Genomic DNA, 15952 nt, shown 5'->3' on the forward strand with positions numbered 1-15952 from the left:
TCACTCAGACTAATAATTAGCGTGTATTACAATGAGAGTAACATATATTCAACCCTTGCTAATCAAACTAACTTTTTTAGGCTCCTTTTTTTGTGTGCATAACTCACCTGTGTGTATCTCTTTCAAACAAAATAAAACTACTTTTCCAACCCCCAAACCCAGTGATGACTCATTCTCCTGAGATTTAGTTTGGATGTGATGTGTAAAGAAAGAAAAGACAAGAAAACATATTAGCCTTCTAAGATTAATGACTATATTTTTCTGTTGGGAACTTAGAGTCCTAAACTAAAATGTCTCCTCTCTGATCCCCAATATCAGAAGCTGTACCTCTTGTAATTGCTTTCAAGGGGGAAATACCACTCATTCTTTGTGACTGACTGTCACAATACTCTGACTTAATCCCGTACAAAATGCCCAGCTCAATATAATTGTAAGAATTCAGGGCAGCATCTTTCTGTGGCAGTTTGAGCAGTAAACTTATTTGTTTGTATGTGAGGGACTGTTAGTTCTCAGAGCACAGAAGGTTTTATTAAGAAGATGACAACAATTTCTGATTTTCAGATACCCATGTTTTCAAATCCAAATGTTGTGGATTTCCAGTGCCCCTACATCATGTTCAGAAAATGGAGTAATACAATTCTCCATTTGGTGGCTCTTGAGAGCAGGATATTATTGTACTTCTATTTTGGTAGAAGTATTTATTTACTCAGTGTCTTTCATCTTCTACATTGACCTGTTCTGTAATGACCTATCTACCACTCTTTCCCATACATATTCTCACTGTGCACACCATCCTCCTTTCTAATTGTCTCTGGATGTGCTTGAAAGCATTCATACCTATTGCTGCTCTGCCTGGAGCATCCTTTCCGTGCATATTCCCCTGGCTGACTCCACTGGAAACTTTCAATTTTACCCAAAGGCCTATTGAAAATTATACTCCCTCCTGAATACTTTCTATACATTTTCTTCCTTTATATATTTTCCAGATCATTTATATCGTAAAACATCCCATTTTATTTATTTCTCTTATTACCTATTTTCCCACTTCTATAATAAACATCCCATGAAGACAAAGATTTTTGTCTCTTTTCTGTACTGCTATATTCTCTTGCCTTAATGTAGTTACTCAGAAATCATTAAGTAAACAAACAACTTTTCCATGAGAAATATCCAGTTGAAATGACCAATATACTATGCTTTGGGTCTAGGAGAACTTGTTTCCAGAACGGGGATCAGTTTACCAGTGGAAAGAGTAACAGTGTCAGTAAACGCAGAGCTACAGCTGTTGCCTGATCATCTATCAGTCTGTGCTCCTTATATTGACAGAACAGAGAAAGAGAGAGAAAATGAGTTCAATGTTGATGGGGTAAATATAAAGTTCCCTGATGACCGTGAAGAAAGACCATTTCTAAAGTTCTAGATGCTGTAGGAATCCAGAACGTTGATCAGATATTCCCATGATCCATTGGGGCATCTTGTGGAATTCCCGTGCCCAGTTATAACTACCAATGCATAAGTAAAGCAGCAAGAGATTGGTAACCCAGGGCTCAGAATTTTTAGTAAAACATTAGGAAAGCCTCCTAGATGAGCAGAAGTGTTAGCAAAAAGAGAGGAAAATCTAGAATGGCTGGGGGTAGGGTGTACAGACCATGAGCACCAACTACATTAATGGTACTCTCACTATTCCTCTTCAAGTAAGTCTTCTTGGAAATTGTGACCAACCAAAATCTTGAATAAGCTTTGCCTGGATGGAGTGACCTTCAGTGAGACACAGACAGAGCTGAGGACAAAGACTGCTTCTGGCACACTATCAAAATCCTTTAGGGATGTGCAGCTTTCCTCCACGTGCTGTGAATGTTCTCTGATCACAGTCCACAGCTGCCCCCTTCTTTAGAGACTTACCTTCTGCTAAAGACGAGCCACTTCCCTAGAGAGGCTATTCCTTACCATGGGGAATAGGCAAGTAGCTAATGGACACAAGGGTAGACAAGGTCATCTATCTTGCCTCAAGGAGGGACCATCTCTGTGGAGCAATTCATGTTTCAGAGATTCCCCATAGGAGCAGATTGGGTGATTCTCCAGCTGAGACTCTATTTGTGCTTAGTTTACATCTCCTGCCCTAGCTTGCTTTGCTTGCTCTCATTCTCCTGAGAGCACTCTTTCAATAAATCACGTAAATAAGAATTCCTGACTTGGCTCTGCTTCCAAATGCAAATTGTCTCTGAAAGAATACATTGTAATGACAGGCCTTCAAAATTCCCACAAATACAATTCTGATGAACATGAGCTTATAATTTTAAAAAAAAGCCATAAAATAAATTAATTATCATGAGTGAAAGTCACTAGGAAGGAAACACAAAGTCGTATCAGATAGAAATATATGTTATGTAGTAATACTTTTAAAAACATGAAAATGAAAACCTATCAAAAGTTTGCAGATTAGGAAGAAAAAAAGACATAATTTTGGTAACATATAATAAATAAAATCAAGACTTAATATGTGCATTAAATAGTAGATTAGACCCAAGGGAACACAGAATTAGTGTGGTAGAATAAAAATGTGAATAAATATCCCAGAATAGAATAAAGCACAGAGAGACTTGAAGGTAAAAAAAAAAGTATATGTAAAATAAAGGTTGAAATACATAGAGAAAAGAGTGAAAAATCTGACATATACCTAGCACCTAGCCAGGATTCTAGTTTAATAGAGACAGTGGTGGGTGAACAAACTACATTTCAAGAGATGGTGCCTATAGTTTTTCAGAGTTCATGAGAGACACCAATCCAGAGACTTGGGAAATCAAATAAATCCCAAATTGTGTATGTAAAAAGCAATTCACTAGTACATATATTTCATGGTTATTTGGAGCAAGACTGCCTAGATTGGAATCCCAGCTCCTAACTGGGCAACCTGGGACAAATTGCTTCACTTGTCTTTGTCATAGTTTCTGATCTCTAAAAATGGTTTTAAAAATAATATCTATCACATAGATGGTTATGAGATTAAATGAGTTGACATCTTTAATGCTCTTTAGTGCTGTTGAATTTCTAATATTCATCTTTATTACTTTTATTTTGAATGCTCACCCAGGTGTTCTGGATCAGAAACTGATTTCCTACTAATTAACTCACAATAAATAGAAAGCGAGCTGGTCTGCCTTGCCCTAAGCCTTAACCCTGATGAAAGCCAAGCCAAATGTCATACATTAGTAGACGAACTTTCTATAGATGACTGACAGAGAACAATGGATTCTTTTCATTTATATACAGGAGAGAGACAACCATTCCCCTTCCCCTCCTGAAAGGGAAGCAGAATATTTTGCTCTGTTGAGATCCTAGGTTTTTACCTTAAACATTTAGAATTTAACTACATCCTTCCACAGGCCAGATACACCAAACGGGTCTCCAAAGTCTGGGCTTTGTACCTAGGGAGATAGCAGCCCAGCCTTTCTTGGATGGTAAGCACACTAATAATCATTTTATAAACATTCCCTACAACTTACATATACACAACACTTATTATTTTATGCATAAAATAGCTCAAAACAAAAAGGATATTTTGTGCAGAAAATATAAAGAAAAGAAAGAAAAAGGAACAAAAGGAAGAAAGATGGAAGAAAGAAAACTTTCATAAAACCTTCATCCAAAATATCAGAGGCAGCATGGAAATGTAAAAGCAAAACAACAGAAAATTCTATCTTCTATGATGTACCAGGTCTGGCGATTTGTTTTCTAACATGATGTGTAATTTCTTATGTTCAAGGACTAGTTTCTTGGCAAGAAGTGAGAAAAGATCTTAGTTTCAGAGTTAGCATAGAACATAACACAATTTAAATGTCTTAAAGTCGCTTTAACAATGATATGCAATATATATCGTGAACAGTTTTTATGAGAGATCCTCTAAGAGACCCCACCATTTGGCTTTGGACATGAGAAAGTATATTCATCATGAACACTTGCTGTGCCAGCCTGATGCCCACAATTCCTATCATTTCCCCACTCCTCCGAATTCTTCTTTCATAAGCTGGGAAGAGCCACTAAGGTGACCATCAGAAAAATTAGGATGGGGTGTGTTTTCTTGTTAAGTCCAAGGCAGGGCTTGGCCCTAATGGATTGTAGCTCTTTTAAAAGATGCGTATTTAATACTACTTTGACCTTTTGTCTGGTTTGTTTTTGCCCATTTGAGATCACAGGGACTGTCCTCCTCAACATCTTTTTAATTTCACACTGATAAAAAATATTAAAGAGAATTTAAAGTCTGATTTGTGGATCAGTATGTTGTATTAATGAAAAAGAAGAAAAATATATGGATACATATTCACACAAACAAAAATACACTGTAGGTAGAAAACAAGATAACAAAATATGAAGAAACTCTTCATAAAATTTTATTTTGCAAGATGTCTCTTCCTGATTTTAAATACAGGGGGAAGACATTAGTTTTATAAGCATCAGTCCCACACACCAAGTATTTTCTCTCCCTGGTGTTAATGTTCCATGTAATGCTAATTAAATGGACATGTGTAACTAATACAAGTGTTACAGAATTCAAAGCAGTCTTAATTCCCCCTTCACCCAAAAATAGAATGAGAAACTAAGTTGTTAGTCTCTAGACTTGATAGTGGGAAGACAACTAAATTACATTTTACAGAAAAATCTAAATTGATTTCTCATGAATATTTGATTATGATAGGGACAGTTCAGAAATAGCCCCATTTTAATTCATATGGAAAAGTAGTTATTTATCATATTGAGTCGTACGGCCAAGAAAGAAGGCAGAAAGAATGTAATTGTGAGCTGTCAAGCTTAACACATATGTATAGAGCAAACATTCTCACTCTGTTGAGTGGCAGAATTGAGCCTGCTGAATTATAATACTAGGGGCAGTGTCCAAATGGTGGTCAAAGTGGTACTCTGATGTAAAGAAACATGGCCCACAAAAAACATGGAAAGAAAATTTACCTTTAGACATATTATTAAGATACATATCATTACAGATACTTTCTTTACCAGGATAAGTGCAATCTGAAACTTATCTTTATTACATGCCAAATCAACATTTTATTATCACTATCTAAAAAGGGAAGGAAAGGCAGAGGTATATTTCCATATTCTTTGAACACTATTTGCAGAAATGATAGTAATCCCGAAAATTTTTGTTTCCCTATCAAAGCCATCTTAAAGATAACTCTGCATTATTACTTAAAGAAAATGGCCAGAGGTGAATCTATACCTACTAAAATTTAACAGACCAATGGACACAAAACATAACAGTCTGTGTTAAGGGCAGTCATCATCCACAAAGAATTGAGAAAAAAAAAACAGAAAAGCTTACCTTTATGATGGTTTGCACTGGATACAACTTTCCCCCACAAGGTTACAATAAATATTATTATTAGCAGTTTTCCTTTTGTTGCTTTCTGTAAGTATCTCTTACTCATCCTGGAAATAAAAAAAAAAAAATCCTAAATATGAAAATTCGTAGCTTTTCCATTATAATTGTGCTGCATTTAAAGCTCTCTTCTATACTTTAACCCCTTCAACTCTTGAAAACTGTCTTTCTTATATTTAAAATGCTGTTCACTGTATACAAATGACGATCAGAGAAAATAAAGGTTTTTCAAAGTACCTTGATATGATGCAAGAAATAAGCAAAGCTCTGCCTCAGTCAGTGTTCGTCCACTTAACCATATTCTAAATCAGTCTGGAAATATTACCATATTTCTCTCCATATAAACATAGATTTAATTTATTAACAAAATCCAAGGCATGGTCATTTGAATAATCTTTAAATTAATGATTTATTATTTTACTTTTTTCCTAACAATTGCCAAGTCAAATGGACAGTGTAACAGTTTAGATGTAATTGCTTAGATGAAGTCCCGCACAGAATATGGTCACTTCAGACCTATTAATGTGCTTTTTAAAAATCACCTGGCTATCTACATTCCTTACTGCAAAGTAACCTCATCCTCCTAATGTGCACAACTCTGCTACAGGCGACACAATATTGTGAGATTCCACCTTGGTGTACATTCCCAAAAGTAAGAGAAAAATGAAAAAACAGAATAAAAAAATACCGAATCAACCTTTTCATGTTGAATTCATAAAAACAAGGAAAGCAAAAACTGTTATTAAAAAATAATACATATTTATAATAAAAGTTCAGAACTTACTTTCTCCAGCACTTTCTACAACATACTTTTCACTTGTTCTGAAAAACAACTTTGGCCTGTAGGTATATCCATCCCCATTTTGTAAATGAGGAAATTTGGAAATTTGCCTGGGCCACATGTAATGACTGAATAAAAATAGAAACCCAGAATGGTCTAATTCTAAAATTCTTACATTAATCACTAAGGGATAAGCAAAACTGATATGAAATTAAGTCCATCTCCATTTGTTTATGAGGGACATAAAATGTGTCTGTCACCCTGTGCCTTTCCAATTTAGATACTATACTGAACTCCATTGTGACTGCAGATTCTTGCCTGTCTTGCTTTTAAAGCAATTTCCTGGGGTCACTTCCTGATGTAGCCTGATTCCTTTTTCTCTTATATTTTCTAGGTTACCCATTTTTGTACATTTTTACCTCCAGAACATTCTATCTCCAAAAATGTGACTCAAAGGTAGAAAGGGCAGTTATACATTTTCAAAGAGGGGTCCTTGAGATTTTTTCATGTATGACTAAATGCATGAAAAAATAAATGATATATTATGTATTTTAATATAGATGTATGTTAACAGGCCTTACCTTGTGGAGGTTGTAGGGAGTAATTCAAATGTTTAGAAGGCAATATTGTGTAAATCAAAACATGAACTTTTAAGTCAGGATGCCAGGGTTTGAGTCCAGACTTTACTGGATTCTAATTATGTGGCCTTTACCTGACTTTCCTTTGTTTGGATCTCCTGCTTCAGTTTCTCCTGCAAATTTCTGGATCTCCTGCTGCAGTTTCTTCTACTGTAACCTGGGATAATGTATGTGAAATTCCTGGCCCACTGTCAAGCATGTACTAAGGATTCAATGGCTGGCTATGATAGTTGAAAATATTGAGTAATTTGTATATGTTTGATCCTTGAGTGTTTGGGAGGCTAGTCCCATTCATGAGATGACTGGAGTTTCAGTAGCACCCACAGCTGTAGCCTCTCTGTGGACCTTAGCCTCATAACATGTCAAAGAAAATGTAAAAGATGATAGGTATTTGAGCTTTCAGATTAGACTGGGTTTTAAAACCAGGCTTCCTGCTGACTATATGACTTTGAACAAATTACTTAATAATTCAGATTATTTCACTGTCAGTAAGATGAAGATAATAATATCTACCCAACAGTGTTGTTGGTATGAAGATTAAATGAAATAGTCTGTGTAAAAGATTTAATACTATGCATAGCAAATAATAAATGCTCAATAAATGCTAACTGTTACTATAATCATTAGTCAGTCAGACTAGCATTTTCTTAAATTCATTCTGTGAGGCACCAGATCCACAGATTGTTATTAAAGTATTAGTGAAAAATAAAGGAGGAAATATATTTGTAACATTCTGAGTTCAACCAATTTAACCAGATTTTTTTTAACAAGAGGCATATTGCCAAATGTGCTTTTTAAGAAACATTTTCCAGAAACCTCCTCCACAATGTAACACAGCACACTAGTGTCCTCAGGAAGCCTCTTAGGGAAATATTGAGCTATAACAATAATCTGGTTTGGAATTTATTCTCTGTAAACCAAATGTCATTTTAAATCTCCCATTCTATTGCCTTTGTTTTCTCTCTCAGCATTCTTAGTATTAGTGTTAGGAGTACTCGCTTTCCTTCTACATTTTTTTCAACCATCCTGACTCCCCTCTGCATCTAATCCCGGCAACCTTATTGCACTGCATGTCCTATAACAGAATGAACAGCAAAACTCATCTGACAGGAAGAGCTGCTTAGCGTAATTCTTGATAAGAGCTTCTCCCTAGCACATGGCCTCTACTACAAGGGCAATGACCCATCATTTTTCCATACCACTGTGTACCCACCCAATAGGATGACAGAACCGACAGCTGGTCAAACTGATAACTAGACATATGGAAACGGAAACACCCACAAAGTTGCCAGCCTATCAAATTAAAGAAAGAAAGGAGAATGCGGGTCAACATTTGGAAGGCTGTAAGAACCAGCATTTTCTCCTTTTCATAATACCGTCACTCCTGTCCAGTTTATTACCATGTTCCAGCCAATACTATCGCCAGAGAATCTCTTAAATGTATATTTTTATACCTATTACTACTGCAACGCTGCAATTCAGACCACCAAATTTTCTCACTGGCCACAGCATCCTAACTGGACATCTGCCATCAAATTACCCTCCTATGTCTGTCTTTTTCACAACTATATTTACAGTGTTTAGTAGGTGCCTGATAAATATTGTTGACTGAATGTAATTCACTCTCTATGCTATAGCCAAATGTCTCTATGAGCATAAATTGTCCTTGCTTAAAACCTTAACATGGATTCCCTTCTCTGTTCTGAACTGAAGGCCATCGTTCCTAGCAGGGTATAAAAATCCTGCAGCAGAATTTGTTTTTAAAGCTTTGATACTTTATGTCTCTAATCTCATTTTATGTCATTTTGTCCCATCTTGCTCTCTACATACACTCATAGTCTATTTTTAACCCTAGATAATTTCTCCAATGGCTTCCACTAAATCTTACCTCCATGTCACCTGAAATATGATAGCTATTCCCTCAATTCCCACCCACTCTTCAAAATGGGTAACTTCTACTCACTAGTCATGGGGCAAGTTAGAATTCCTCCTATAGGATTTATTCAAGACCATGTTGAGTGCCCTTCATTCTGCACAACAGTCACTTGCCATACCATATTATAATCCACCTACTTATAGTCAACCCTTATTCTCATATAAGATTCCTAAAGACAGAAACTGTTCTCCATACATTTGTGAATCTGTAGGACTCATCCAAAAGTCCAGCTCAATAGCTGGTATATAAGTACTTATTGAACGTTGGTGGTGCCTTACAGCCAAATATATTGCATAGCAGTCAACATGAGGAGGAGGAAGTATGTGTCACCTCTTTAGACAACAAATAGGAAGTGAAAAGAGTCGGGGGACTTGCAACAAGACACAGCAAACTGAAAAGGAAAAGAGAAAAATGAAATCCAATCTTGAATGTGTTTTAATCTGATTTTTAAATAACAATCATGTTTGAATAAAGTGAAACATAATAGAGCTATCAAGGATTTTTGACAAAGGGGCAATACCAAAGAAAAACACCTAAAGGGAAAAAGCTGAATGTGCATTTCTTTTTTACAATGCATGACAGCACAGAAGGAGCGACATTCTCTTCTTTCTCTATTTGCTAACCACCAGGTCTCAGTATAAAATTTCCCACCAGAGAAATAAGGAACGTGGTCCTGGGCTCCAACACAGTTTAGAACTGTCACATTCATTTGGGAAAATGGTAAAATTTAAGTGAATTTTGCAACCGCAATAACAGTGAAAAGAAACTGGAAACGGAAGGAAAATACGCATAGAAGAGGAGACCTTGAAATCGCTCCCAAGCAGCATCAGCTTGCAAGGAGCATAATGGAAATTGAGAAACAGTAACCTTGGCAGTGAAGGATGTTGAAGTGAAAAGCTGTCAAAGTGGAGGACTGACAATTAAATCTCCTGGACTTTCTCCTACTGTTCTCTTCTGTTACATATTTCACTCATGTATGCTGAGGTTTAGATTTTTGGATTGTTTGAAACACTTCTCATCCCACTAATGTTAAAAGTACATTTAATTGTTAAAAATCAAGAAATAAAAAACTGTTATGCTATAAGAAAAATCATTTCTCCATGAAAACAGAAAGTAAGTGTAGCTAGTCTATAAACAAAAACCTGGAAGGAAAAAAGGGGGGGAATAAAGGAGATAGTATAAAGGAGATGTATATAAAAGATAAAATGGGGGATTAGAATCCAACCACCTGGACTCCCATTGAGCCTAAGACACTTCTGTGGAAATAGAGATCACATAAGAGAAAAGATATATTTTTAAGTCTTTTTAGGACAATTCTGTACATTGGTCTATATATCTAACAAACCTGGTGTTAACTAGCTACAATGGAATGAACCTTAACAGACAAATCTTGAAAAGAAATCCACTCTTAGGGCAAAATGCTCAGTGGCTTAGTCACGTGCCCTTTCTCCTCATAGGGACCAGAATGATTGTTATAAAATGTAAATCAAATCACATTACCCCACTGGCCCTATCCTTTGCTTAAAATCCTGGAATTTACCTATTCATTGAAATGAGAATAAAATATAGATCTCTTACTGGAGAAAAAGCCCAACATCATCATCCCTCTCAACCATTCTGATTTCATTTCACATCCCTGTTCCCCACATTCCATGTGCTTCAGACACACTGGCCTTCACACTATCCCCTCTGCCACGCTGAATCTAGACCTTACACTAAACATTCACTCTGCCGTGAAGGTTCTCCCGCCTGTCCTTGTGTAGCAGTCTGCTTTTCATAATCACCTCCATAGAGATCACCTCCAGACCATCCTGCCCTCCAGAGTCCAGAGAGACCCACGTGAAGTTTCTCTCTCTCTCTCTCCAAATAACCTGTAGTATTTCCTCTATTTATTATAATCTAAAATTATTCTATTCACTACTTTATACATTTGTGTAAGTGTCTATTTTTTCCTTCTTTTCATTAAAATGTAATTTCCATGAGAGCAGAGATTCTTCTGGTAAGTCACTGCTGTAGCACATGGAACATCACCTTGAGACTGAAACATCAAGAGATGTAGAATGAAGAAATAGGTGTATTTTATAATCAGAATAAAAGAGGTGAGTTTTTTAATAGAGAAGTTTTATTACTTCTTTTAATTAAAAAGAACTTTCATTATATTCAACAACTAGACGTGGAGATGTGAAGAACAGTACATATTGGTAGAGGGACAGAAGTGAGAAGAATGAGTGGGAGATGAGAAAATGGAAATAAAGACTAGATTACTCTTTCAAGAAACATGCAGAGAAGGGAAGTAAAGATGGAGTGGCGGCTACTGAGACTTAAACAAGATAACAGAGCCAAAACAAAGAGAGGAGTTAAAGATACCAAAGTAACAGTAGATTAGGAAGGCTAATTTTCAAATGAAGTCAAAAAATAGGTAACAGTTTTGTAAATATAAAGCATTCCACAAGTATAATTTATTATTACTGCTTTTAATTTTCTTATTTTGATAGAAATTAAATGTATCCTCCAAAACTAAACCGTTCTTTGTTCTTGCTAATAGATTAATACAAAAATCCTACTAAACAGGACATCTAGGGCTACAAGTTTGACTCCATTGCTGGTTTTATCCAAAATCATGTCTAACCTGACTAGCATTTTATGATAAATACTAGGCCTGTATATGGAATATCCTAGTTATTACTGAAATAGCAATTGCCTTTGAGGTGGATGGTGCTATCCATATTGATAGAGATTAAACAGGTATATATGGATATTAAAGCACAAGAGGTTCACATGTACGTTGTATACATAAAGGTATATAGTAACAAATTTAGGAGATAATAATGTAACTCATACATGTAATCATGTTTGTTGTGCGTTACATCATCCAGAAACTGAGGTGATTGATTTTAATCATTTTAATTACTACTTTTTTTGTTTTCATTTCACATGATATAACAAATATCATCACATGATGTTATTTTAAGCCACATTCACTAGGCACATTATGTGAGCTATTTAGATTTCCTATCTTGTAAATTATCAAAAGTTCATATAGTTGTATTTTCTTAAGCTAGTCATACGATTAGCCTAATTAGGTCATATTTTCTTGGACAACTTCAAAACACAGACTTTGGAATCTCAATAAGTCTCTAAACTGTCTGAACTGAAACACTTGCTTTAAAATGCTCATTAAGTTTGATATATCAGTGTTTTGTAATGCATCCAGCTCGATTCTGTTCAGTAAAGTAGCCAACCCTAGAGATTTAGCCCAGAAATCTCCATTGGTTTCTAAGGATTTCCTGGCAGCAAACACAAGTCTCATTTAAGAACCACAATTATCTGCTTCCTTCACCCAAATTTTGTACTTTTATTCATTTCCCCACAACACTGCAATTCTGGTGGGTACAAACTCAGGAGCACCATTGCTTCTATTGCTTAATGCATAGCAGCGTATAGCCAAATCACTGGATTTGTGAAAATACCTTTACCACCCATAGATTGAAATGATATGGAATAGAAATGTATTATCATTTAAATGATTTCTCCAGAAACACAATATTCCAAGGTGCCAAGCTATGACATCCAAAACAGAAAACAATGCTGTAAGGCAAAGATAAAGCAATCATTTAAGATTTATGAGAGCCCTAGAAAAACACCTGAAATGATCAAGGCTAAGCTGTATCACCATGCATCTATTATTACAAGTGAATCTCTTCCCCTCCTTTTCTATGTATTAAATGGGAATCTCATCTATTTTTTTTACAAACAGAAATGTCATTAGAATAAACAAGAAATCATGGGAAAATTTGAACTTAAAGATATGTGAAAAAATCAGAGGTGTTACTATCTTTTTAAAGGTCCATCTCTCAGAGCATGGGCTTGTAAATCAGAAAAAACTAAACATGATCCTGGACTCCAACAAATAATAGTTAAGAAAATTTGTCAGGTTTACTTAACATCAAGTCTCAATGCACACATATGGAATGTATAGATCTTATTATATATTTGTGGGATTGTTGTAAAGAATGAGCACAATATAGATAAAGCTAACTGTATATCTTTCATTCTCACATGCCCTGTTGAGGCATTTTGCTCTTTTCTCAGTGGCTGTAGATAGTTTGAGGAGGGTGCAGCCAACACATTTAAATTTCATGTCTCTTTCCATTTCACAGTCTTAACCCTAAACTACATTCTTTCTCTGCATTTCTGTTTCGAATTCAGTGCTCCTGTCCTTATCAATTGCTTATTGTTTTATATAATTGATTATCTACTCCAGGGTTCAAGTTTGTCTTCCCAAATTAAAAAAATAAGGAAGAGATGGTACAATTATATAGTGTGACCAAAAATGAGATTTCATATGAACCACTGTAACAAGACATGTAGGGTATCAAAAAATAAGCCATAAAAAAATTTGAGTCTAACCAAGCTAAAATGTAAAATATATTAAAGCTACTTAATTGAAGCTACCATTGACCTTCTTCACAGAAATGGAAAAAACCACCTCAAGCTTCATATGGAACCAAAAGAGAGCCCACACAGCCAAGACAAGCCTAACAACAACAACAAAAAAAAAGCTAGAGGCATCACACCACCTGACTTCAAACTATACTACAAGGCTACAGTAATCAAAACAGCATGGTACTGGTAGAAAACAGAGATATAGATCAATGAAACAGAACAGAGGCCTCAGAAGCAACACCACACACCTACAACAATCTGATCTTTGACAAACTGGATAAAAACAAGCAATGGGGAAAGATTCCCTATTTAATAACTGATGTTGGGAAAACTGGCTAGCCATATGCAGGAAGCTGAAACTGGACCCCTTCCTTACACCTTATACAAAAATTAACTCCAGATGGATTACAGATTTAAACATAAGAACTAACTCCATAAAAACCCTAGAAAAAAATCTAGGCAAAACCATTCAGGACATAGGCATAGGCAAGGACTTCATAATTAAAACACCAAAAGCAATGTCAATAAAAGCCAAAATAGACAAATGGAATCTAATTAAATTTAAGAGCTTCTGCACAGCAAAAGAAATAATCATTAGAGTGAATCAGCAACCAACAGAATGGAAAAAAATTTTTACAGTCTACCCATCAGACAAAGGGCTAATATTCAGAATCTACAAAGAACTAAAGCAGATTTACAAGAAGAAAACAAACAAACCCATTCAAAAGTTGGTGAAGGAGATGTACAGACACTTTTCAAAAGAAGACATTTATAAGGCCAACAAACATGAAAAAATTCTCATCATCATTGGTTATTAGAGAAATGCAAATCAAAACCACATTGAGATACCATCTCACGCCAGTTAGAATGACAATCATTAAAAAATCTGGAGACAACAGATGCTGGAGAGGATGTGGAGAAAAAGGAAAACTTTTACACTGTTGGTGGGAGTGTAAATTAGTTCAACCATTGTGGAGACAATGTGGTAATTCCTCAAGGATCTAGAAATGGAAATTCCACTTGACCTAGCAATCCCATTACTGGGTATATACCCAAAGGATTATAAATCATTCTGTTGTAAAGACACATGCACATGTATGTTTGCTGTGGCGCTGTTTACAATAGCAAAAACATGGAACCAACACAAATGCCCATCGGTGATAGACTGGACAAACAGAATGTGGCAAATATACCCATGGGATACTATGCAGCCATGAAAAACGATGACTTCCCATCCTTCGTAGAGACATGGATGAATCTGGAAACCATCATCCTCAGCAAACTGACACAAGAACAGAAAACCAAACACCACATGCTTTTACTGATAGGTGGGTGATAAACAATGAGAACACTTGGGCACAGGGAAGGGAACAATAGTCACTGGGGTAGGTAGGGGATAGGGAGGTAGAGGGGAGGCAAGAGGAGGTACATCAGGGGGTGGGAGGATGGGGAGGGATAACACTGAGAGATATGCCTGATGTAGGCAACTGGGGGTATGGAGACAGCAAACCACCATGGCATATATGTACCTATGCAACAATCCTGCAGGATGCAGGATGTGAACATGTACCCCAAGAGCCCAAAGTTCAGTAAAAATAAAAAATAAAGAAAAGAAAATAAATATAATTTTTGCAATTTAATAGGAAATGCATGTGTCCACCAAATCATGATGATGTTTGTAAAGGAGAGGGCTAGACAATTGAGATCTAGACAACACAAAACCGTGTTTTATATTTGTCCTCTTCTTCTACAAAAACTTCAGGCAAAAGTACTAACAATTAGAAAATTTGGGATTACCCTCTCCTACCCTCTTAACACAATGACACTTTGTCACAATATGGATTGAAACAGGTGGTAGAAGACAAGCAGCTAATTTGCATATCTGTAAACAATCCACAAAGCTTCCACTCCTGCATGATCTGGAGATGGCTATATTTCACAAATGTTAGGTAGAGCACCATTATATAGAATAAGAAAGAAAACTTCCAATTATATTTATCATTTTATAGATGGCTAAATCACAAGTCTTATATTTAATTTTGTGATTATATATGGTAAAAAGAGAGAGAGCTCTGCACATAACTTAGGTTCTGTATATAAGATTCATAATAAAATATTTTCTTTCTTTTTAATAAGACTTTTATAATGCAAATAAGACTTTTATTAATGCAAATAAGCTATGGTAATTGCACCAGTTCTAAATATTTCTTCACTCTATTACCATTGGGACTAGTTAAGACTTCTATTCCTTTTGCTCTGGTATACCTGTTCTCTTGGGAAATGAGGCACAGAAGAAATCCACTTCACCTCAGCTTCTTCTCCTGCATGCTAGCAAAGGAGTGGAAGAACGAGTGATAACAATAAAAACAATCTTTAGGAGTTATTTGCTAGGATAAAATTTGTGGTCCAAGAACATTTATTCTCACTGTAGTTACACCTACAGATTTGAAGGAGTCTCCATTTTATGCATTTAACCATCCAGTATGGTCAATATGCCAGCCAACACTAGCTAGTTAACAGCAAGCATTCAAGAAAGAAAAATAGCTTTACCAGCAAAACATTACAACATGGAACCTCCCTTCAAGAAAGATTGTTCTCAGAGGTAAGTGAACTGAAGAACTAAAATTGCATATCCAAACGCCTCTGCTCACATAGTCATCCTTCTAAAGCACCAACATCACAGTATTTCAACCATACCATCAAAAATTATAAAAGCAAATTGTTTAAAAAAGATAGTAGCGGTTCTGTGTCAAAAGGGA

General features: G+C 35.8%; 1 protein-coding gene across 4 annotated transcripts in view; it reads right to left on the minus strand.

Annotated features, from left to right (window-relative positions):
• TAFA2 (TAFA chemokine like family member 2) overlaps nt 1-15952 on the minus strand; it is a 483813-nt gene that overhangs the window by 155930 nt on the left and 311931 nt on the right. For all 4 annotated transcript variants that reach the window (XR_005197126.1, XR_001819551.2, XM_037731942.1 and 1 more), the window contains exon 2: nt 5336-5442. Coding sequence is in view for 2 of the 4 variants with exons in the window: in XM_037731942.1 (XP_037587870.1) it covers nt 5336-5441 (106 nt within the window). In the remaining 2 variants the exon portion in view is untranslated. The remainder of the gene's footprint in view (nt 1-5335; nt 5443-15952) is intronic.

This window comes from Cebus imitator, unplaced genomic scaffold (assembly GCF_001604975.1).
Source record: "Cebus imitator isolate Cc_AM_T3 unplaced genomic scaffold, Cebus_imitator-1.0 Scaffold433, whole genome shotgun sequence".
Classification (NCBI taxonomy): Eukaryota; Metazoa; Chordata; class Mammalia; order Primates; family Cebidae; genus Cebus; species Cebus imitator.